The following is a 24,679-nucleotide window of genomic DNA, read 5'->3' as shown; positions in this document are numbered from 1 at the left end:
TCATTTTAGTGTAAATCCAATCAGTTAAATGGAAATTCGTTTAGTCTGCAGGTTTGCTGTGGCGGTGGCATTTTTTAGTTTAGCGTGCTTAGTTTACTGATCCACATATTTAAAATTATATATAACTCATAACGATGAATATCCCCCCCCCCCCTAGGGACGTAAAAAAAGTAAATCGGTGCATTATCTTAGGCGTTAGGATCAATATTCTCTGACTATGCCTCAATTGAGTTGGAAAATTTTGCAACTAAAATTATCAATCGCCTGATCCATAATTGTTGATCATTCTCATTTATTCTTCAGGAATCTATGAAACAAAAATACAGTTATTAATGCATTCCAATCAGAGTTGTTGCAGCATTACAGAATAACCCAGAATGAAACCACAATTAACAGTTACATTAACACCAACTAAGTTAGTTATTGCAATGACTAATATTTTAGGGTAGGGAAATGCCTTATACACCGTCGGAGTCTAAAGTGTTTAATTAACCTGGAGTGTAGCTTTAACAAATAAATGAATTAATCAATCAATTAAACACCCACTAAAATCTATAGGTCCAGGCAATGGAAACCCTCTCTGAAACGCGGCTAGCAGTACTTCAAGGGGTATCTTCATACGCCGGAGATGTTCCACCGGGTTCAGCTACACTTTGGCATCACTGTCTGTTCGGTTCTCTTCCTTTTTTAGCACCCTCCTGGCCAACGCAGAAACAGCGTTCAACGATTCGGGACTGGACAACATCAGACAGACTAGTGTGTCCAGCGAATCTGGCCAGCAACCATTTTGAGGATACTTCTGACTCCTTTCCATCTCACGCAACGGATAAAGGTTTGCAGTACATTACCGTTGCAATCACCTTTAAGAATCTAGCCTATGAACAACGTAATTAAGTTCTTGGTCAAGGTAGGGCCCCCTTTAAAGTTGAATTCATTGCGGACTGCAATAAAGAAAGATGAATGCTAAACAGAGCAACGTCAGTTACATATTTATTTGTTAGTTACATATAACTCAAAAAATTGCAAATCTTTTAAATCTATAATCAGTACATATTTTAATATCACTTTCCCATATTTTAATTTTTCGATATGACACAATGAAGGATGGCTTTTGTTATGATTTGTTAGTTTTTCGCCATCAGAAGTAAGTCAACTTATGCTTTTTACACAATAACAAAAACATATAAACAAATCAATTTCATTTATAGAATGCATTTTAATTTATTTTAACAGAGTATAACCTATATTGGAATCTTAAATTATATTCAAAAATACTTAGTACAGTTGAATATATAGCCGTATTAAATATCCGTTGTTAAGTTGATTAAATTTAAGGTGGATGTAATTAGGTAGTTTTACAAGGGAAAAAGGTCAAATAGATGTTTTTCACATGCATGTGTATTCAGGTCGTGTGTGTGTGTTAATAGTTTAAAATGGATTCAATCACAAACCCGAGTTCACTTCTACGCGCTTGAAAGAACAGGCCAATTTCCATGTTAGGTCGCACTTTTGAAATTGATACTTTGATGCTTTAGTCAATGTTAATAGCATAAACATTTATGGAAAGTAAATAAAAGATACGTCTAATAACATTTAAAACATATATTTACGCTTATACTCACAAGGCTGTAAATATACATAAAAGATTATACAGTATCAACATTCATAAACATTTACTCATACAATAAATTAAAATTTACATTGTTTTTCAGGCAAGGCCTTTGTATGATAATAAAATGCTAAATAGATAGTATAAATGCGGCGTTTTAAAATTTCATTTTACTTTTATGTGGTTTGACATTTTTAAGCCATTTATATAGAGATATGCTAAAAATTAAGGTATCTTAAAAGAGAAATTAAACCTAAACCGTTTTTATATATCTGTAGTTTATATTAACAGGTTGGAAAATAAATAATCATTGAGTCCTACCACACCAAAATTCTTCATGAAACAACTTGTTTGACACCCAGTTGCAATTCTTTTTACAATTTATCTAAAAACTCACATTTCTTGTTATAATTCATCTCCAACTTGACATAAAACTGATCAATTGAAAATCTGATGATTCATCCTGAGTATCGTCTCATCTCTGGTTCGTAACTACCTTATGGTGATACGTAGTAGTAATCTATCCTATAATACGAGTTAAGTTTGCACACATTGATTTTGAAGACGGCTTCCTCTAAACTGTTAGGAATATCTTAGTTACATTCTAAAAAATCCATGCTAGCCACTGTTCTGGAAAAATTCCAAATTTGCCAAACTTAAAATGAAATCATAATATTTTAAACATTGATCGTATAGAAAACCAGGTATCCAAGAAATTAACACACGCTTATAGGTATCCACACAGTAACATAATGCTTATCACAAATCATCTATAATACTATGAATGTGGTTTGTAAACATTTTTGTCAAGTTTAATAATTTTTACATTATTTTTATTTATGCTCTTGTACATTTTGGAAACCCTTGTTAACTTTGTTAACTTGGGCTGAAAATTCCCGTTGAAAGCACCGTTGTAACTAGGTATTAATGTCAGTATGAACGAAAAATATAGTGTCCAATTCTAAAATATAATTTTTAAAACATAGTAGCTAATTGCTAGAAATACATTACCAAAGAAATTGACATCCTAATCATGGAAATATGTTCGGTCCCCTGGTACTACTTTATAAGCTAATTTTCACCTGTTGCACTCACACCCACTAGTCCATAATTCCAATTGGCTGCAATTTATAACATTGGTTGCGATAACGTTATGGTTCTCATAATATTGATCTTACATCTCAGCAAACATTTACTTCTTACTGAGGTCCTAATATAATTGTACACAAATCTGTATCAATTTGCTGACATCAATTAGTAGTTCGAATTACGGCACAAATTATATTTGTTAACGCTGTCAATTAAGTTCATTAGGTCTGTAAAGAGTTCATGATGTAAAGTTTTACCTTCATACATGTCGTAAGTGGCTTTAGAACAGATAAATATGGCTCTCATACCGTAATAAACTATCTTTAAACGCACAACTATACCAGCATTACTACAAAATATACTGCTAAGCAAAATATGCATTAAAACGAAAAACGTAAACGTACCACATTAAACATTCATGAGATTTATGTAAGTTCAAGTAAACCTGACTTTGGACGTTATTAAAATTACCATTCGATAAACTATGGTTATTGAAAAACATTCATTATACCAATGTTGCGAATGTGACACAGTCAAAGCCACATGATAGTTCCCACCATTATAACAGCAGAGCAGCAGATGAACAAGGCAAGATAGATATTGCTGTCAAATTGTACATAACAAACATTTCCTTCAGCACAACAAAGCACCAGAACAATCGCAAGCTCTGTAATGCGGTAGTCTAAGTAATGCACTTAAATTGATGGAATACCAAAATCCAGTTTACATTCTAAAATGTGTAAAAATTTTACTAAATTATTTGTTTTTTAAGCTTTTTAAAAAGGTCTAAAGAGAAATTGGGATATTTTGTGTTTTTTGGGTCAAAAGTGAGAAAACCCAATTTTTACCCCATAAAACCCCCCGTAAAGCCCCGTTCTTATGGTCCGATCATGCTGGTTCGCAAACTCATTTAAGTTTATCCCGCTTTACACCTTTAAACCAATTTCATAAAAATCGGACAACAATTACTCAAGTTATCGCGTTCACGGACGTATCTTACTAATATTATAAGTCTGAAAGTTTGTGAGTTTGTGTGTGTGTGTGTGTGTGTGTTGCTCAATCACGCATAAACTACTGGACGGATTGGGCTGAAATTTGACATGATGATCACATTCTCACATTCCCGATTAACATTAAAGCATATTATTATCCCAAAAATCCTTTCGGGCTCCGCCCCAGTGGCTCTGTAGTTCCCAATGTTAACCTTATGGTTTTTCATATTTAAAAGTAATTAATGAATCTTAACAGCTGTTTCAATTAAACAAGTTGGTTCTGTTCTATGATGTTCAATAGCATAAAAGTTACAAGGATTACCAACAGGGTGCAGCACTATTTTTTTTATTTTTTTATTTATGACAACAGCTAATTTCCAACCAAAAGGTGAGTGAGCGTAGCGAACGAACTTCAACCTGGAGGCGAGTTAGCGTAGCGAACGAGCTAACCTGAAGGCAAGTGAGCGCAGCGAACGAGCTCCAACCTAAAGGTGAGTGAGCGTAGCGAACGAACTACAACCAGGTCGTGAATGAGCCATGCGAATACTTATGAAGTTAAACGGGGCAAAGCCCGCGGGTACAGCTAGTATATATATATATATATATATATATATATATAAATATATAAAAATATTAACGAATGGTGTTTTTGGCCTCTGGGGACATCAAAATGAAAAAGTAAATCGGTCCCGGGTCTAAGTCTTACCGTGCCACCTACGGTAATAGCTACTTCCCTATAGGGAAATTCGCTAATATACAATTTTAAGTTATCTTAAAGTAATATTAAAGTTACAAACCTTATACTACTTAATTATAAAAGTATACATGTAATAAGCTGAGCTGTAGTTACCGTCTGACCAGTTCAGTTATACAACTGAAAACAATTGACAACAATGTATTGAAGGAAGTAATTAAAGAAAGTTTAATCACATGATACATGTATAATACAAAATACAAAAGTAATAGTAATACTGTAATTTATAGAATAACCATCATTTTACAAAGCCCCATTGATTGTTTTGTTGGACTTTTATATAATATAGCATTTTGTTTCCGATAAATGTTATATGCTACACGGGGCATTATAGTTTTTTTTTTTTTTTATAAAATAAATGATTAAATTGGATATTTGATGTCTAATTCAGAAATGAATTTGTCTGTACGTTACATGAGGTACATAATAGCCTACACCTACTGTTTTACACCTAAAATAATTATATTTACAACATTTTATTCATAGAAATGTTACTTGATTTTATAGTGTATTATGATATCCTAGATAACTACGGGATTAAAGATTGACTTTAAAGGTTAAAAGGACTTTAAAGATTGACGATAAACAGGACTAACTTCTGATAGTCCCAAGTTTGTTGTATTACAACTTTGACAAGGCTAAAGGCTACAATAACATTCCAAACCTGGAGATGCACTTGATATGCTTTGCAGACATCATTCGATTCATAAAATTTTAGTTATATGATAGTTAATTTCGGGTTTTGAACTAACCGTTTCAAACTAAAAAGAGCACTCTTAAAGCATATTTTGTTAGTAGTATATTTGTTTGGCCACTAATGACTTTTTTACCCATATTATCAGTAGTTTCGGATTCATGTTTTCCATAGATTGTGTGTTAAATATTAAAACAAATACATATAAATATAAAATAATTAACTCTCAATTATACAAGCATGCAAGTTGAATTTTCTGTTAGATATCTGGATTTGTGATGGGTCACATAGTAGGCTACTGAGCATTATAAAAACAACGAAAGTAAACATTCCGAAACACATAGACACGTCCAGTTACATAGAATAATATAGTGAAAATAATTATTATTTGTTCCCTGTACAAGCGAATTACAAATAATGATGAGTACTTTATTTGTATTCAGCATCAATCACAACCGTCTGATTCAGTAATTTGCAGTAGCGAGAACTACCATGAAATTAGTATTCAGTTGACTAGCATTATCATTGCCGTCGGAATTATTCATAGTCTGGTCACTGAAATTATCTTCACACAGTTAATTTGAATGTTGCAATGGTCTGTTTCAACCTCGTCAATAATTATCTATTTCAATGTTATTTACGCGTGTCATATAATCAATAATTTAGTTTACATACATTGTTATAATTCCTAGTTTTTGTCTTTAACTTAGACCCCTTTTATTTGTATACGAAACCATTTTTCAAACTCATTTGTACAGTTTAACCTTGAATTATATTACATTAGGAATGTTAAATTTTGCAATTGTATGAAATAATTAAACGTGTTTCATAGATCAATGCCTAAACCTCATCCGCGTGTAGGACATGACAACAATAAATTAAAGAATGATTATTTATTGTTAAATAATTTATAATAGATAATTGAAACATACTTTTTTACACATAATGAAATGTTAACATAATATATATCTAGTAGAATAAATTAAATAGAATCATCCGATTCTAAATTACTGTGAAACGAAAGGCTTTAGATTCAAAGGGAATGTATCAAGCAAATAGCTTTTCCGGGTCACCATTTGGGTGGTAAGGCGGTTAGGCCTACTGTCGCACCCTGATAAATATCATCAGTGATTCTCCAAGACCTCCTTATTTGTACGGAGGCCTATTCGTTTAAATTTGTATACATGAATATCTATATTTATTTGAACGAGTTTACGATCCACCATGATCGGACATGGGTACTGGCTTTTATGGGGGGTCAACGGGTTAAAAACTGAGGTTTCCCATTTATACATAGTTTATGTGTCCGTTAACGTGATAACTTGAGTAATATTGTTCCGATTTTGATTAAATTGGCTTGAAGGTGTAGCGTGGGATAGATGCGAATGAGTTCACGGAACAGAAAATTGAGTCATAAAAACGGAGTAATAGAGAGGTTTTAAATTTTCAAAAATAGTATTTATTTCATGAAAACATGGAAATGCTTAATTTGTTTAAAGTCATTGTCTAAAAACCTAATAAATTCGGTTACTAAAGTGTTGTTGTACAATTAAACATTTTAATTTATATGACATGTTTATGGAGAAAAATAAAATTGTTGTTTCCTTTCCTATAGATATATTCGATAAAATTTGACAAACGTATTTGTTTCATCCTATACTATTAACGTTTGGCCATCCCCTCCCCCCTCGTAGCTGCAAATCACTCGTTAAACCTAAATGATATTTTATTGGGAAATAAATATGTCTTGTTTATAGAAATATTTTGGTAAAAATTCAATCAGACAAATAGAAATTCAATTAGTCTACAGGTTTACTGTGGCTAGAATATTTACTAATAGTGATGGAAAATATCAGCAACGGTTTCTTAAATAACATGAATTCGTTATCACCAAAAAAAACTTAAAACGAAGTATGGTGTTTCTATAATTGTCTAAGTGAAGAGGGACAAGATACTATGACCTTTCAAAAGTAACACAAATTTGTAATTTAGTCTTACAAATTGTACAAATTTCGTTAGTTTAAGTTTTGGGTTTTCTTTGATACTTAAAATAAGTACCGGTACTAGAAGTAATAAAAGTGTAAAAAAACAGGCACATACTTTTAAGTACATATTTTGATCAGCCCATAAAACTGAAAACAGCATCCCTTAAAACAAATGCCAGACAATGTTGTTGGCAATGACTGATATTAAGTTTTACATGCCGTAGGGGAAATACTGGCTCCCATAAAACCTCTACAAGTTCAAAATTATTAATGTAAGATATTTGCGATTCAGATTATTTCAATGGGTACTTGTAATGAGCGCTCAGTTAGTTTTATTATTGGGATAGGCTTAGACTGGAAGTGGATTCGGTTTGGAGGATATCGTCAATTATATAGTAAGGCTTCTGAAAACATGGTGATTATAAAAGCGGTATTTTATACTGAGCTTTTGATTAGATGATTTATCCCTTTAGCAAAGAGAGCCTTGAGGTCTTTGAGTCTTGGGACAAAACGACTTGACCCGATCTTAAATCCGTTTCAATCATTCATAAATTATGCATATCTTTTGATTACTCTTAAAAGCATTCGTGCCATAAAACGCCATATATACGGTTAAAAAAATATATATTTAAAAAATATAAATATAACAAAACAGTGTCTGTTGTAACCAAACAAGTGTAAAACAGAAAACCTTTAATGCAATATATTCGTACAGGGAAAATCAGATATTGTAGATATTAAATGACCGCGGTTTGAACAAACAGGAATACTCAATTTCCTGTTCTGTTTAGTGGGCCAATTATTACATTTTTACTTCCGAATTATGCGACTCTAATTGGCTGGGTCTTCGAACTACTTTAGTTAGTTTATTTGCAAGTTTTTCAGTTAGCTTAGTTGCTTATTAATTTATATCGCACTTTTTGAATTTCGTTACTTTAAATCGCAAGAGTGAGGAACCGAAATTACATGTTTATAAGTGTCATTATATGAAGAAGGTGTATAAAATAAGATTTTTGCAAAACATTGGCCACCTCAATACCCACACAGGATTTTCCTTCGGACCTTAGTTTGGTGGATTATTTCGAACTAATATCTGTAGCTTATTTGGGATAGCCATTTCAATACGGTATCATAATAATATGTATGTAAAGTAAATAGCTAAGTAATAAGGAACTAGTTATAATTAATATTACTGTACAATACTTTTCATTTGCCTAAGGAACATAAGCTGTGTTTTTTTTTAACGCGGCTCGCTCTTTTCACCATCTCTCTTTGTGCAATAATCAGAGTAAGTATAATATTGTTAAACTAGTTTTAGTGTATATGGTTTAGATATTCTATGAATTACACACTTATTTTCCTTAAACAAAGAACTCATTGCTCACTTCTTAGACATCACTACTAATGAAACAATTACAATTAATTAATTATTCTAGACAAATTAGAATTCATTGTATCGTTAAGAAGTATCGTATTAAAATACAATAGTGTTGTAATAATGTTGCATTTAAAAAGTATTGTTTTGCACATCTTTCTACATGTGATATGTAGAATGTTTTTATATTTTTATTTGATATATGATAAAAGCTATTTTTATGCAGCTTTTTTGAATGTTTTTTTATAGCTGTGAGTAGTTGTGAAGTTAGAATACGACAATGCAATGATAAAAATAACGTTATTAAATAACAATATATAATTCTACATACCTTTTCCCAATTATTGATTTTAACAACACAAATAATTAATATTAATACACTTTAACAAACTCAAAGTTACTTACGAATGGTTTAATCTTTTTTTTAGCATTGTAAGTTGTAAAACATAAAATATATTTCAATCGGTTTTATCATGAAATATAACAAAGAGAAGTGTGAACTCAGTTTCCCCGTTACTCTATTTCTGTTTTACGGGCGATGTCATAAATGTTATTAATCAGTGCAGAGTTCTACACATTTGTACAGCCCGAGGTTTGTTAACATGAATGCACTTTATTGCTTTTCAAGCTTTATTAAATTTGTTTGTTGCGTAGTCTGGGTATGGAACTTTATAAGCTGTTGATTTGTAAAATGTATTTTAATTATATACAAGTTATGACTTAAATATCAACAAAAATTGACCTCCTGTAAGAACGATAATATAAAAAAATCTTATGAAATGTTTAATAATGTATACAATTTGCTAATACTAACATATATAAATCTAACTGTTACTACTCATTATAAAACATGCTTTTCATTTATCTTTTTTTTTTGTTTAGTAAGAAGCTACACTAAAATTTGTTCAGCTATGAATACAAAAAGTGTTTTAATGATACTAAAATCTAAAAAGATAATATTGTAATGTAAAGCTTTCTGTTACACAAATCAAACATAAACTATTTACATTATCTCTAAGGAAAATGTTTATCTTTTGGTAACTTTTTCATAAGGGAGATTTCTTGTCAACTGGTTAAATTTGAATATCGCTCTTAAGGCTAAATCAAAAACTCTTATTACATGATGTTAAACACCAGGCTATTTCAACTACAAATTAAATGTGTAAGGAAAACAGCGAAATATCTCTGTAACTAGTAAGCTTAAGATAAAAATATACATGTAGATTTTGTAGTATTTTTGAGGAAAATCTAAATTATATTTTCTTATTAAAAAGTGTAATAGAATAAATTGAATATCTCCTTTTCCGCATGAAATAGATTTTAATAGATTTTTTCTATCTTCTTAAAACATGTTAATCTACACGTTTTAACAGTATTTGACAGAATAAAGTGAAATTTGAGTATATGATAAACTGTTTTAAGAAAACTTCACTACTCGAACAGTAAACAATATTTTCTTTATAGTATTGCCAAACGGCTAAATCATTATAAAAAATAAACTATTCACACACTTAAATAAGAATGACGAAATATAGAACTTTATTTGTTAAAAGTGAGTGAATAGTTTAGTTTTTATAAGGAACAGTAAACAAAGTATTTTAATTTATGTAGTGTGAATAATTTGGGGATTTAAATAGTTCCTGCATTTAACTTCCTCTGTATACTACTCAGCTCATCTTTAACTCCTATCTGAATCATAAACACCACATTGGGTAAAAAGAAAAACACAAATACTAACTGATCCTGTTGGATCAGGTGGATTGGTGAATTGGAACATTATATTGTTATTACTCACAAGTTTATAAAATTATTTCATACTTGTAGGTTCGATTTTAAATTTGTAGCGGGCACAATTAGATGGAAGCAGATTTTCTCTCTAGAAAGAAATCAGACTTTACTTTAAATACAAATCAAAGTATTTATAAATTGAATCGTCTGCTTTAACATCAACACACCCTTAATCGTTAATCTTTTATTTTTTCAAACCAAAATATACAATTATATAATGAAATAATACAATACATAAATTAACAATACTCCCCAAAATAATACTTGTAAAACGGACGGACAAGACTTAAAAAATAATTAATAAACTTGATCTGTAATAAACCAAGACGGAATATGATTTATTTAAAAAATTTTAATAAATAATATAAACATAATATGTTATGTCAATTACAAAACCAATGTCAATAAATTATTACAATACTTGTAAAGTATTTATACACTTGTTTCTGAGTTTTCTAAGTTAAAAAGAACATCACTTGGTAAATATCGTAATACATGAAAAATTCACAAACTGTACAAATGGAATTCAAAATGAGTGTAATAATTAGTGTGATGAATAATTGCAAAAATTTCAGACAGTAATGCATGAAACCTAACAGTTAATACAAGTTGTTAACTGTAATAATTAATGTATCGATTACATGGCAAACACTAGTTGACTTATTCATAACTCTACACAAAACTTCTGTCAACTAATTACCAATGTTGCGGTTTTCTAATAAGCCGGTTACAAATCTAGCTAATTGAATGTGTTGAACCAGGATTATACTAACTATCACAATCATGTTAGTTTCATTTGAATAATTAATGCAATGCACATTGCACGATAAATTATATCAGCGAATGTATATGGCAGCTTAAACTATAATTATGTACTAGCTACATCTTAAGTATGGACTAAGTGCAGCCGCCACTTAAATGTTCTCATCCAACTATTCTTAGCTTGAAACAGGTTGGTTGGTTTTCTTTACATATTTGATCAAAGAACAGATCCCAATTTTAATTTTTTCTACTTAAATTGTTAAACATCGTATTTATTACTAAACAAGCCATCAAAGAAAAACAATTGGCTACTTGGTGTTATGTATACAATTCAAGTGTATAAACATTATCTATATTTGGTTTTATTACACTAAATGTAACGTAGACTTACTAAAGCTATACTTAAGTTTTATTGTGAGCCTTTAGGGTACTCTAGGTAGGAAATTTGACGGCTAAAATATATTTAAGCCAACCCCTGAAACGCGGTATTTTAAAGCTTGGTCAAAGGTACAGACCAACAAATTTAACTAATGTAACCGTTATAAACTCGAACTTTTTGTGTTGAGTAGTTTGGTAACTATGTATTAGTGGTTGCAAAATATTTTGTGTTAATGTTATGAGATAATATTTGAATAAAGCGACTGCAACGATATTGCCTATACATTATTCTGTCAATTAGTCGTTCAATTACAAACAAATTATAACGCAGCACTGACGTGTGTACAGCGAATTTCTAAATGTAGCCTTCATGAACCATTCTCAACAACATTTATAACTAAAATCGTAAACTAGGTAAAAAATACACCGTTTTTGTTTTTAAACAGGAACAAACTATGAATTAAGGGGTAACAATCAAGATACCAAATAAAATAGCTTTTATTATTTTGTTCTTCGTAATTGTGATACCAAACATATCCTTGAAAAACAAAACATTAAATTTTGTAGATGGGCGAATCTACAAAAACATTAAAATAATGGTTTAATTGTAACAAAAATGTCACATCAATTCTTAAAATAAACTGAAACTGTTTGGTTAAAGTATTCCTTGATCTGCTTATAATCATATGTCATATTATTTCATTATTGTTATTGTTTACATTTGAATTATTTTACAAGTTACACATATTCAGTTCAGTAATAAAGATACTTTTGTTAAATATAGAAATTAGTAATTTCTATTAAACATGGCGCAGTCAAGAATAATAAAGTAAATAAGGGAATTTAAAAAGAAAAGAAAGATCAAAATGGATTTTAATAAACCTGAAGAGTTGAATGTTGTTAATGGTAATATTGCCACCATTTATAAGAAGTTTGAAGAAGAAATATTAATATACTTTGAAGCAACTGAAACAGACAAAAATTCAAACAAAGTACAAGTTGCAAGATTGAAGAACCTTTTAGGGGCTGAAGCTTTAAAGCTTTACAACACATTGAAGAGAGATGCAGAAAATGAGGACGAAACAGTCTTAAGTATCTTAAACACATTGGAAAAACACTGTATTCCTAAAAAGAATGAGACTATGGCAATACATCGTTTCTTAACTCGTAAACAGAGAGATGGGGAAAGTTTTGATAAATATTTGATTGATTTAAAGTCACTTGTAAGCCCTTGCGAATTTAAGGATCAAGAAGATAAACTCCTACGGTCCCAAATCATAGTTGGAATTTCCTCTGCGAGCGTTAAAGAACGCCTTCTAAGAGACAACGTTCCTCTAGAAAAAGTAGCCTAATTGATTACTGCAGATGCGTAGAAACAGCAGAAGAAAACTTGAAGCAATTGATGAAAAATGATCAGCCAACCTATATTGATGACGTAACTATTAACAAGACTCGAAAACCACAGACGAATAAGCAAAATTACAGCCAAGCTACAAATTGTAATTCCTCAATGATCAGGCCTAAAGCTTATGATAATGAGGGTGCAAGATGTTCAAGATGTGGATATTTTCACAAAGGCCAACCTTGTCCTGCACAAAATAAAGTATGCTTAAAATGTCAAAAACCCAATCACTTTGCGAAAGTATGCAAGACAAAAATTTTCAATGGCCATGAATTAGAATCAACTGCTCAAATTGATGAAACACAGTCAGAGTGGATGCTTAACGATGAAGTGGGGGCTATAGTCAATGTTAACAGGATCAAAGCAAGTCACTGGACAGTAACATTAAATATAAATGCAAAGAAGGTCGTATTTAAGATTGACACTGGTGCAGATGTTAATATTCTTTCCACCAAAGATCTTGATAGCTTATCTTTACCTAAGTGTTTTGAGGTTCAACCATCAACAATCAAGCTTTTTGTGGGTTCAAAATAATCACAGTGGGGGAAGTAACACTGCCAGTTACAGTGGCTTCTAAATTGTACAACATCACATTTATTGTGGTTGATTCTGAAAAGGCGACACCAATAATAGGACTTAATTCATCTATTGCAATGGGCCTCATCAAGAGAATATCTATTGATGCAGTAAGCAAAATACCCGACGTACAAACGCTGGTTGAAGATAATAAAGATGTATTTATAAACCAAGGTTGTTTTCCTGAAGTACTGAAAGTGAAACTTAAGGAAGGGACTGTTCCAAGAAGTTCACCTGCCCGTAGAATACCTAACAAATTAATGGATCGTCTTAAGCAGAAGCTGGATTCTTTGGTATCAAGAAACATAATTGAGAAATGTGAATCTGGAGAATGGGTACACAACCTTGTTATAGTGGAAAAACGTAAAACTGGAGATTTGAGAGTTTGTCTAGACCAAAAGGAGTTGAATAAAAGTTTGATTCGAGACTATGTTTTAATCCCAACTCTTGATGAAATTACCACTAAGTTGGCTAAGAAAAAATACTTCTGTGTGTTTGATTTTAAGGATGGGTTCCATCAGGTTCCCTTGGATCCAGAGTCTTCAAAACTGTGTACATTTAGCACTCCGTTTGGCACTTATCGTTATTTACGAGCACCATTTGGTCTCTCCGTTCTTCCAGAGTACTTTCATGAAACAACATCAAAGTTTTTTAGTGACGTTAAGGGGGTTGTAGTGTACTTTGACGATATACTGTGTGCAGCAGAAACAAAAGAAGAGTTGTACAAAATTGTACTTGAAGTTATCAATGTGGCAAGAAAAAACCACATACAACTGAATAAGGATAAAATTCAATACTTTGTTGAAAAAGTGCGCTTTTTAGGACAAGAATTTGATTGTAATAGTGTTAAGCCTGACTGTGAAAGAATCAGAGCTATTAATGAACTGGAAATGCCTAAGAATAAGACAGAACTTTAACAAATTTAAGGCACTGTGAATTACCTTAGGCCTTTCATTCCTAACTTAGCAGAGCACTGCTTATTCTTTCAAGAGTTGTTGAAAAAGAAAGTAGTTTTTCAGTGGACCCCCGAACACAGTCGTCATTTGGACAAACTGAAGGAAACTATTACAGCGGCTGCTTTACTTAGTCCCTTTTATTTTGACTCTCCAATAACTATTCAAGCTGATGCAAGTAACTATTCTCTTGGTTGTTCCTTGTCCCAAAATGGGAAGCCTGTTATGATGGATCCAGGTCACTTACTGAAAGTGAAAAGAACTACGCACAGATTGAGAAAGAGCTACTCGCAATTGTATATGATTTTGAAAAGTTTCATAACTTAGCCTATGGACACTTCAGCATTGAAGTACAAACGGACCATTCTCCTTTGCTATCAATTTTCAATAAGCAAATTCGTCAAATAAAGAACAATTGTTTAAGAAGGTTGCGGCTGAAGTTACTTAAGTACTCATTCAATGTGAAGTTCGTTCCAGGAAATAAACTATATGTTGCAGATCTTCTTTCAAGACAGTGTGCTCCTACAAAATCACAAGAAGATGAAAGTATGTAGGATGTTATTCACTCAGTTCATGAAGTTACAATAAATGTAAAAACAATGGATCAGTACATTAAATCTACAAATGAAGACGAATCCTTATACAAATTTATGCAGTTTTATCAAGAAGGATGGCCCAGCAAAGTTTCGCCGAACAACCATGAACTAATGCATTATTTTAGAATACGAAGTGACCTAACAGTTCAAGATGGACTAGTGTATTTTAACGAAAGGTTGGTAGTGCCACCATCTATGCGAAGGTATACTTTACCGACACTCCATGAAACTCACTTGGGATTCAACAAGTTAAAGAAGAAAGCTCAAGAACTTGTTTACTGGCCTGGATTAATTTCAGATTTGAAAAATCTTATTGACAGCTGTGCTACTTGCGCTAAGTTTATGCGAGCAAAATTGAAAGAGCCACTTCAACCTCACGAAGTTTTTGACATGCCTTTTTACAAGGTAGCAGCAGACATAGCCGATTTCAACAATCAAAGTTATTTAGTGTTAATAGATTATTACTCAAGATGGATTGAAGTTGAGCGTATTCGAGATAAAAAAGCAACAACTGTCATTGCAGCATTGAAGCCAATTTTTGCTCGTTTTGGAATACCAAGTATTTTTTTAAGTGACAATGTCCCATTCAACTCTCAAGAATTCATTGACTTCAGTAAATTGTGGAAGTTTGAAGTAAAGTTTACTAGTCCCCATTATCCTCGCAGCAATGGACTCGCGGAGAAAGCAGTAGGCATAGTTAAGTCAATGTTGCAAAAGTCAAAGCATGAAAAGTCAGACTTTAGTTTATATCTTCTAAATTATCGGTCATCTCCAGTTGCGAATCTTAGGTATCCTTAGGAAGCTTAACACCTTCGCAACTACTTCAAAGTAGAGTTCTGAACACCAAGTTACCTGTAATACTATCAAAACTTAAACCACAGATTATTGATGATAAAGAAGTGACAAGCAAACTTGGCCAGGGTATGCAGTATAATAAAACAGCACTAAAGAAAACCAGTGTTTTCATGAAGGGACTTCGTGGTACATATTCAGTTCAGTAATAAAGATACTTTTGTTAAATATAGAAATTAGTAATTTCTATTAAACAGAAACCCCTATCAATTATTATAAAATACGTTTAGATATAACAGACCCTGATTGTAGAATCTAAAATTGATGAATTGATATGAACTAATTTAGTTGTAAATCATTAATGATATTTCCAGTAATAGCTTATTTCTGATTATTTTAATTAATGCTTAAAATCACTAACACTTAACTACAGACTTGAGTTAAAATTTTAAAGTGGTTTTAAATGCAATGTATTTGTATGTTTTTTTTATGTTTGCATAGAAACATTAAATCACTTCATTGAAAACTCTCAAACAATCAGTAGCACTAACAATTATCTTAGTAAGTCTTCTTTTTTGTCAATTAGTAAGCCATGAGTCGCATTCGTAAGGTGTTGGTAGGTGTGGGTGTAGGGATCGCTGTAGGCTGGGTAGTGAGGAAAGTATTCGGGGGGCCGCCTCCGCCACCTCTTGGAGGTGTCGGAGTGTTGGTTCCGCGAGTACTTGAACCACTACCTTCCGACAGTTTCCCTACTCCTGCACCTCCAGCAACCTGGGGGTGGGGCTCTTGCTAGGAAGAAGGTGCTAGACGGGGACTAACCACAGAGCAAAGAATAAATACAAACAAATGAAAAACAGAAGGAGGCTGCAAACATCCAAAGCCTAGCTAGGATACGACCCTGAACCCATCACAAGCTCTAAAAACGATGGGATGAAATTCTCATGACTTAAGGTAACTGAAACACCCTCTAAGAGTCAAAACAAAAAGATGTGCTAGCGGCAAACCAGATCGTCTAGCATCAAACCAGATAGGCTAGCAGCAAACCATACCATGGGATTACATGTAATAACCTTTACCAAGGCCAACTCAGGTCAAGGACAATTCGATGAGGGAAATCAAGTGTGGGATGTTAAACAAACAGAGGAAACCAAAGACTACGAGGTTGGAATTAAAATACCCAAAGGAATGTCTGGTAGAGGTTCTTAACTTTGCTGTAGAGTAACCAATAAATACTCCCTTCAATGAACTATGTATTTTATTTTTATTTTTGTAGTAGACATAAGTTAAGGGATTCTTTAAAAAAAAAGGTAATAGAAAATATGTTTTTCCTACAGTCACCCGACAAAGTTGGCTTCCTTGTACTGTTTATAGTACAGAAAGCTGCTAATTGCTGCATATTTATACTTTGCCGTACGGTTTATACTTTGCCGTACGGTTTATACTTTGCCGCACATCAGGATTCCAACGAAACAACACAAAACAGCGTGGTTCCATTATGCACGTAATCCGTGTACGCTTGGAAATAGGTTGGCAACACTTAAAGATAATTATACTATGAGCAGCTGATTGATTATTATAACTACGATTTAACCTGTCATTTCGTGTTTATAGTTTCGGTATTTCTGAACTTTCTGGACTTCTTTTAAACGTTTTTAAAACCTTCCTACGATCTTAATAAACAAGAAAATACCTTTTGAGCATTTTTTTTTTGCGCGGAAACCACTTCAAATTACAAAAACATACGGAACTATATTCTCAAAACGCGGAGCACATTTCTTGCCGAGGAAAAATAGCGGAGTGATATGGACCGCGGGTACTACTTTCTCTAGGGCACCATTTGTGTTGCCAGCTGAACCTAAAAACGTGTTGCATAGTGTTTGAAAGACTAATTATTTATATGCTTTATAGTGACTGTAGGAAAAATATAATGTGTAACACGAGTGAAAAAGGCCTTTGCTGCACTCGAGATCATTCCACACTCGCCTGCGGCTCGTGCGTAAACATTGCTCTCGTGTGCAGCAAAGTGCCACTTTCACCACTAGTTACACAAATAACTATTTCTGATTATCTGAGCATCTTCAAAACTTTTAAAATGTGTTTTACAGGTTATGACAAGCTGAAAAATATTGAATCATGGCCATAATATACTGGTCTTAAAATAAATAGCACTAGTTATTATTATTCCCTGTTATATTATTTATTATTATTATTATCATAATAATAATTATTAGGTTTACCGATTATATTCTTGAGTGTGGCAGATTGCGTGAAAATATAATAAAATCTAAGTTCTTACCGTCAACGCAATCAGGAGTAATATTCCACTACGGTCGTTTCGGAGATGACTCCATCGTCACTACTACGCACCTGACGATGGAGTCATCTCCGAAACGACCGTAGTGGAATATTACTCCTGATTGCGTTGACGGTAAGAACTTAGATTTTATTATAGTTTACCGATTATTCAAAACAATTAATTGTATGATTTTTTAGTTTGGTTTCTATGCTACTTGGCAGTTAGTGGCATTAGTGAATTTCCCATAGGCTGTATGAGGGAAAAAATGTTGGTCACGCTGGGTGCTTTAGAACATCGTGTCGATAACAGCAGCCACGGCGATGGCCACGGCAACTGAGGTGGCGTTCCATTGCCGTAGGTGGTGATCGAGCGCCTAGCTATTGGGTTACAATCTTGTAGCCCATTCCACCTGCAAGAGTTGTTGTGGAAGTCCTGACACCTCTAGCACCTGACCTTACTTTGGTGGACGGCATCGCGGAAATCTCGAAAGGCATGTGCTCTGCCGATCTAGCATTAGCTTGAGGCCAGTTCCTGGAATGCTGCGCTGCTCGTCGAAATCAAAGCCATATTCTCCGGAGTTTCGCAATATTAGTTGTCCAACAGTAAACTGGCTTCGGCTGGCAGCGGGGGCGAAAATAATTTGCATGGAGCATTGCATGGGGGACGCCTGGTCGAAGTGGCACAAATTTAGGGAATTCCAATGTCCCCAAACAATTTTTTTTATATACATCATAGAAACTGGAAAGATTTACCTGTTCTTTTTTGTAGATTTAATCACACCTGGACCAACGTTGGCATTGCCATAAACCATCCTGCTTAATCAGCTGATATGAATATGGTTATTGTTGGCAAATTGTTTGTATGTATGAAAATGGTCTTCGTTCATTCTCATACGTGACTTTGGAGTGTACTCCTAGTTACTTTTACAATACAATATCGTACTCTCATTGCATCATCCATTCCTCCTAATTATAATAGTATTCAACGACATATTTTCGTGTTTCCATTATCCTATTTATTATATTTTGCTTTTAAAAAGGGCATTTTAATGTGTACATATATGTGCAAGTAGGAAAATATGAAAATTCATTATAAAACACCACTGAAATAAAGAAATCAATCATTGCCAAATAACTAGGTGAGATTCGAGGATCTCATAACTTTATAGATTGTAATTCTTAACATGTATAACGTTCTTAGTACGATTTCTCAAAAAAGATGGTTACAACAAAAGTATTTTACAACTAGGAGTACAATGCAGTTGTCTGCTTGCAATATTGAGCGGAGCAAGCACATTAATCAATAATTTTGAAAAATGTAACGACAAATTTATTGTTTACGTCATAATTAGTTTTAATTTAATATATTAAGTTTTTATGATTTTTAGTTACTAAACAATTGACTAAACAGTACAAAAAAGCATTTATTTACATAATACAAGTTAAGAAAACATTCACACAGTTAAAAATACATGAACTCAAATCAAATCAAATCAATTTATAGGAATTTTGCAGAGTAATAAGTAATAATGAAATAATAAGAATAATAATAGTGTTCATTGCTGTATAAGTGAACGCAGACGTGCCAGTTCTCTACGTTTAGTTTCCCAACCCGCATTATTGTTGATACACTTGAGAAGGCGGTCTTGAGAAAAGCCTGGTTCAATTATAAGTCCTTCGATGGACCGAACCCGTGACATTGCAACATACGTAAGACCCAGGGCAAACTCTGTGGTACCAATGTCAACTACTGCTTTGTCAACTGTCATTCCCTGAGCCTTATGGACAGTAATACCATAGGCAACTTGCAAGGGAAACTGTCTTCTTGTACAGGACACGTTGTTTTTTCGGTATCCAACAGTGAGTGGTAATATCGGAAGAGAGCCATTAAAAGTTGGACCTTCGTATCCATCAAAATGGACCAAAATACAAATTGGAAAGTCGTCCATCGATCTATTCGGTCCATAGACAATATCAACAACATTCCCCAGACTGCCGTTGCACAAGCCTTGGGAGGTCCAGATGTTTTGGCGTAGTATTACGCGACAACCTTGAGATAGCTGCAGAGTTGCTTGTAGTCCTTGGGCTTCATCCTCTGATGCACCACATGCTGTTAAGTTGTTATGTTTTGCTTTTATTAAAGCAACAGGCTTGTTTGAAGACCGTAACATGAGTTGATTGTATTGATGTACGGCGTCTTTCCTTGCTTTTATTCGAATTGCGCTTGTGAAACTTTTTACTGTAGCAACGTTGTTTGATGAAAATCGTGTTTTAAGCAATTCATAGTCAGATAGAGTTAATTGGCCTAGAGCCATACGCTTTAAAGTTTCTCTGAAACAGTTCTGATCATCTCCAATTTGACGCATCACCTGCTTCAACTCAAATACTGTTTTGAACTGCTCAAAAAGAAATCTTCCTTCAATTGAAGAAACTTTTCTTGGGTCTGCTGGAGCTAGTAATGTGCGATCCAGAACTGGTGGCAACTGGTTGAAATCACCAAAAAAGTAGACAATACAACCACCAAAAGGTAATTCTTGACGATTAGTGAATGCTTGACGCAGACGTTTGTCTATCATGGAGAGCATTCGAGTGCCAACCATTGACATCTCATCGCAAATAATTACTTTGACAGTACGGAAATCTTCCTGTAATTGGCGCTCCGCCTTACCTGTAAGATCGGAAACAGTACCACCTCGTGTTTGGACTATATGTAGTGCGTTGTGTATTGTTTGTCCGTTTATATTATTGGCAGCCACACCTGTTGGCGCCATCAAAATAACACTTGAGCTACCATGCAGGGATTCAATCATATGTACCATTTTATTTATAATAAATGACTTTCCGGTTCCAGCCCCCCCTTGCACGAGTGTAAGCTTTTCACTTGATTCATTCGCTAGTTGCTGTGCTAGGTGGTCCAGTATTTTCTGTTGACCCTCATTAGGCGATAACACATTATTAGAATGATCGTTTGTAATATTTACTTGTATTTCTTTCTGTTTCTGTATGAAATCTAAGTTCTCTTCTAGTCCAGGATATTTGTCATAAGTGCCAAACCCATTGTACTCTCGATCCATATCACGGTAACCTAGTATCACATCCTGAGGTGCTTGGTTGGGAAGTGTTCTTGCCAACTCCTGCCAGTCATGGTGGTCTTCTTCTGGTAGTACTACGTGGTCAGTATCGATGTCTTCAATTTCTGGTAGTTCCCACAATGAAAGGTTCCGTGAAGTAAAGGATTCTTTCCATGTTGTGTGTGTCTTTAAAGCTTCGCAGTTTCGCCATGCAATGTGCATCAGTAATTTTTGCTTGTAGTAAATTTCATCATTTTCTTCATTTATTCCAGGTTTTACTACCGGACGGAGCTGAAGGACACGTGATTTTCTGTGGTTGATAAGCCTACCACGAACAATCTTGTGCTTTGTGGCAAACTCGCATAACGTCATTGGCTCAAGTGTTGCTGATCTCATAGCATAGTGATCCATGATAGAAGTTTGTATAAACTCATCTGTATCTGTACTTGTATTTGCCACAGCAACATAGTCATCAGTAGAAATGTATAGCTTTACAAACTGCCTACTGGAATGGTACAGAGGATCGCCCGTGAGGAGATGCATGACTTCGCATGCTGAAATATCTCGTTGACCTATCACTTTAGTTAACATTTTGGTGAATGCCTTTTTTGCGTGATCATTGGGTGTACAGCTAGTCATGATTTCTTTGAAAAGTGTTTGAAAATCTTGTGACTGGGGTTCTCCTTTTGTCGCATATTTCGATATATAGTTTACAATAGCGTGTTCAGATGCTATGATCTTGCAATCAGTGTTTGCTCGCCACAGTTGGGACACAAAGGGGTTGTGGTCATTCAAGAGTTCATCATTACGCTTTGATTTATATTGCCAAACTCCTTGTTCGTCTCTTGACAATGTAGAGTCCAACAATTTTGGTTTTGGAAATTTAAAGCGACATTCTTGTGGATGTGAGGGATCTTTTAGACAGTAAACACTGTGTTGAGTGTGTCGCTGCACTCTGTTCAATAGTTGTGCAAAATGTATTGGATCTCCCAGAACTATATCAGTTGCCCAAACACTTGAAGGATGCTTTTCAGCTCTTGGTGCGTCTATTCCAGGGTTGTAAGCTGACACGATAGTGTCATAATATGCCTTATGAACTGCTAAATCATCAATTGATGCAGTATCGAATGTACGGACATCAGGCGCATTTTCAAGCCAAAGAACAGCATGAACGTGAGGACTACCGCGGTGTTGGTATTCAAAACGCCACCAAAAATCTGTTATCTTTAACTTTTCCTTCAATATGTCCATAAAAATGCAAACACGCTTTGAAAAGTACTCGTCTGCAATAAGTGGGTTTTCACTAAGTTTTTCTTGCATAACTTGGCTTGCTTGCTTCTCGGTAAGTAAATTTAATTCTTCAACAGATATACCAAAATGCCTCGCCAGACAACTCCACCAAAGGTCTGCTGCACTTAACGTAAGAAACAATGTTGGTACGCCCAGCTGATTAACCATTGACTGAAGCTCTAAACGTCGTTGGTACCAAAATGATGAAGTGCCACGGATTTTGGAACCCCATGTCAGCAAACGTTTTATTATTGACGGGTTTCTAGCTACTTCCACTTCTAACTGTGCTATATTACCACAAAAGTCATTTTTTTTGCGAATATAGCACTCTGTCGACAGGCATCGTGTCTTTGCATCGTATTCAAGCAGAAAAATCGGAATCGAGGATCTTGAGAAAATCGTTTGTCTTCATATCTCATAAGAAACTCACACCACTCTCGAAATGAAACCTTGATGTTCCTAGTTAGGTCAAGGAAATCTGCAGCACCGTTTGGGAACAAATGGGGGAATGCTTGTGGAATATAACCGGAGTGTGTAAATTCATTGATGGGAATAGGTGAAGCTCTTGGCCATTTTATTTGGTTTATTATAGCGGATTCTTGACTTTGTCTCAGAATTAGTGGAACTGCTGTTTCTTCAATATGATCTTTGTCAAATGATTCATTAGATAAACCACCTTCGTCAATATATCTTAATTCATCAGCGACACTGTCATCCAATGGCAAAGACTCAATAACGTCCATATCTATATGAACATCAGCATAATATTGATTATGTGTTTGTAGCCAATGAAGTGCTTGTAGGACCTTTTGCTTCCTCACACGGAAATCGGAATAACCTGTTACTCCTGCGCGGCGTACAATCACAATCCCAAGGCGTGAAGGGGCGATTGGCAGCGATGTAGCGATATCAGTTATATCTTGTTCAACATTTATTACATGTCCTTTGTAATGATATTGACCTAATGATCTGCACGCTTTAAACTGGTATACCCGCATGACAGGGTGGATTCGAGCTATTAACATTTGTTCAATCATTGAAAGATTTTGGAGTTCTGCAGGAACGATTGATGGTTGCATGTTGTTTGTCGAAGAGAATTTTTCGGGATTTTTGATGCATGATGTACAAATGTAGTTATCATTGCTAACTATGTCCAAGCGTTTACAGATTGAGCATGGTTGATACGAAAGTTCATCCAAATTCTGCTTAAACCTCTGAGCATACTCTTCATCAGTTGTAGTCGCCCGCCAAACATGACGGGATGCGTTAACAGTGCGTCGCCCAAGATTGGCCCCACCTCTCCGTAAACGTGGCATTTGCCTGAGAAAACATACACATTTTGATAGTTAACTTGAAAACAACCCTCATAATTAAGCTAAATGAATCAAAATAGTAAATAAAATCAAAATATTAATTTCAAACAGTGTTTAGTAACAGTCAATCAGATATAATAATTGACAATTGGATACAGAAGTAGACATCCTACATTCCACCTATATGGACCAGCTTTTGCAAAAATATATTATTTTTTTTTAACGTAGTCGTGTGAGCCAGTCACAGAATGCGCTAGTATCTAAAATCCTATTTTCTAAATATTTTTTTATGAAATAGTTTATGAGTCATAACAGTTGTTGCTATAGCTCATATTGAGTCAATCCACCAGTTTGACAATCAAACAGGACTAATTTGCCAAAAACATTGTGTATTAGACAGAAATTATGTAGTAATTTAGATCAGCGCATAATTCAAGACAAACTTGATTAAAACAGGCAAAAACTTCTAACATGGCGATGTTTAATGGTCTACTTGTACCAATAGTTAAGGGTATAATAATTATAAGCTGTATAATAAGAATCAACATACAGAATAAAAGAAAAATTTAGCAATCCTTCATTAAAAAGTACACTTGGAGACAATAGCTTGTGTCTTGGCTCGATAAAACCATTTGCATAGACTCGAAGCTGTTTAATAGTAATCAATCGCTCTTTCTTTGATAATGTAAACTGTTAAAGTAATGTATAGCTGGCTTATAAACTTGACAAAATTATATGCTATTCTTGTAACCAAAATGTCGCACAGCTTAGTGGCCAATGTTAATATTACTATTTATTACATTTAAAAGTAAAACTTTCACGATTTCATAGTTAGGAAAAAAATTTAAATTGACTTGAGGATTGGACTTTTGAATGAGAGAAAACAGTAAGATAGGTGACACATTTTAAGTAGCCATAAACATACTTTATTAGTGGTATAAACCAGAATTCAGTTTCAGCAATAT

The 24,679-nt window shown here is 33.9% G+C and overlaps 1 protein-coding gene across 1 annotated transcript; it reads right to left on the bottom strand.

The window, feature by feature from the left end:
- Positions 1-19,596: 19,596 nt before the first annotated feature.
- On the bottom strand, positions 19,597-22,569 carry LOC128987712 (uncharacterized). The gene has a single exon (XM_054408706.1). It carries the CDS (start codon positions 22,567-22,569, stop codon positions 19,597-19,599), a length of 2,973 nt encoding a protein of 990 aa, XP_054264681.1.
- Positions 22,570-24,679: the final 2,110 nt, after the last annotated feature.

The sequence above is a fragment of the Macrosteles quadrilineatus genome, unplaced genomic scaffold, assembly GCF_028750875.1.
Source record: "Macrosteles quadrilineatus isolate MER2022 unplaced genomic scaffold, UCM_ALF_1.0 Scaffold_2__2_contigs__length_208266976, whole genome shotgun sequence".
NCBI classification, from domain to species: Eukaryota; Metazoa; Arthropoda; class Insecta; order Hemiptera; family Cicadellidae; genus Macrosteles; species Macrosteles quadrilineatus.
Note: the sequence above shows the minus strand (reverse complement) of the source record. Positions and strands in the feature narration are given on the sequence as shown.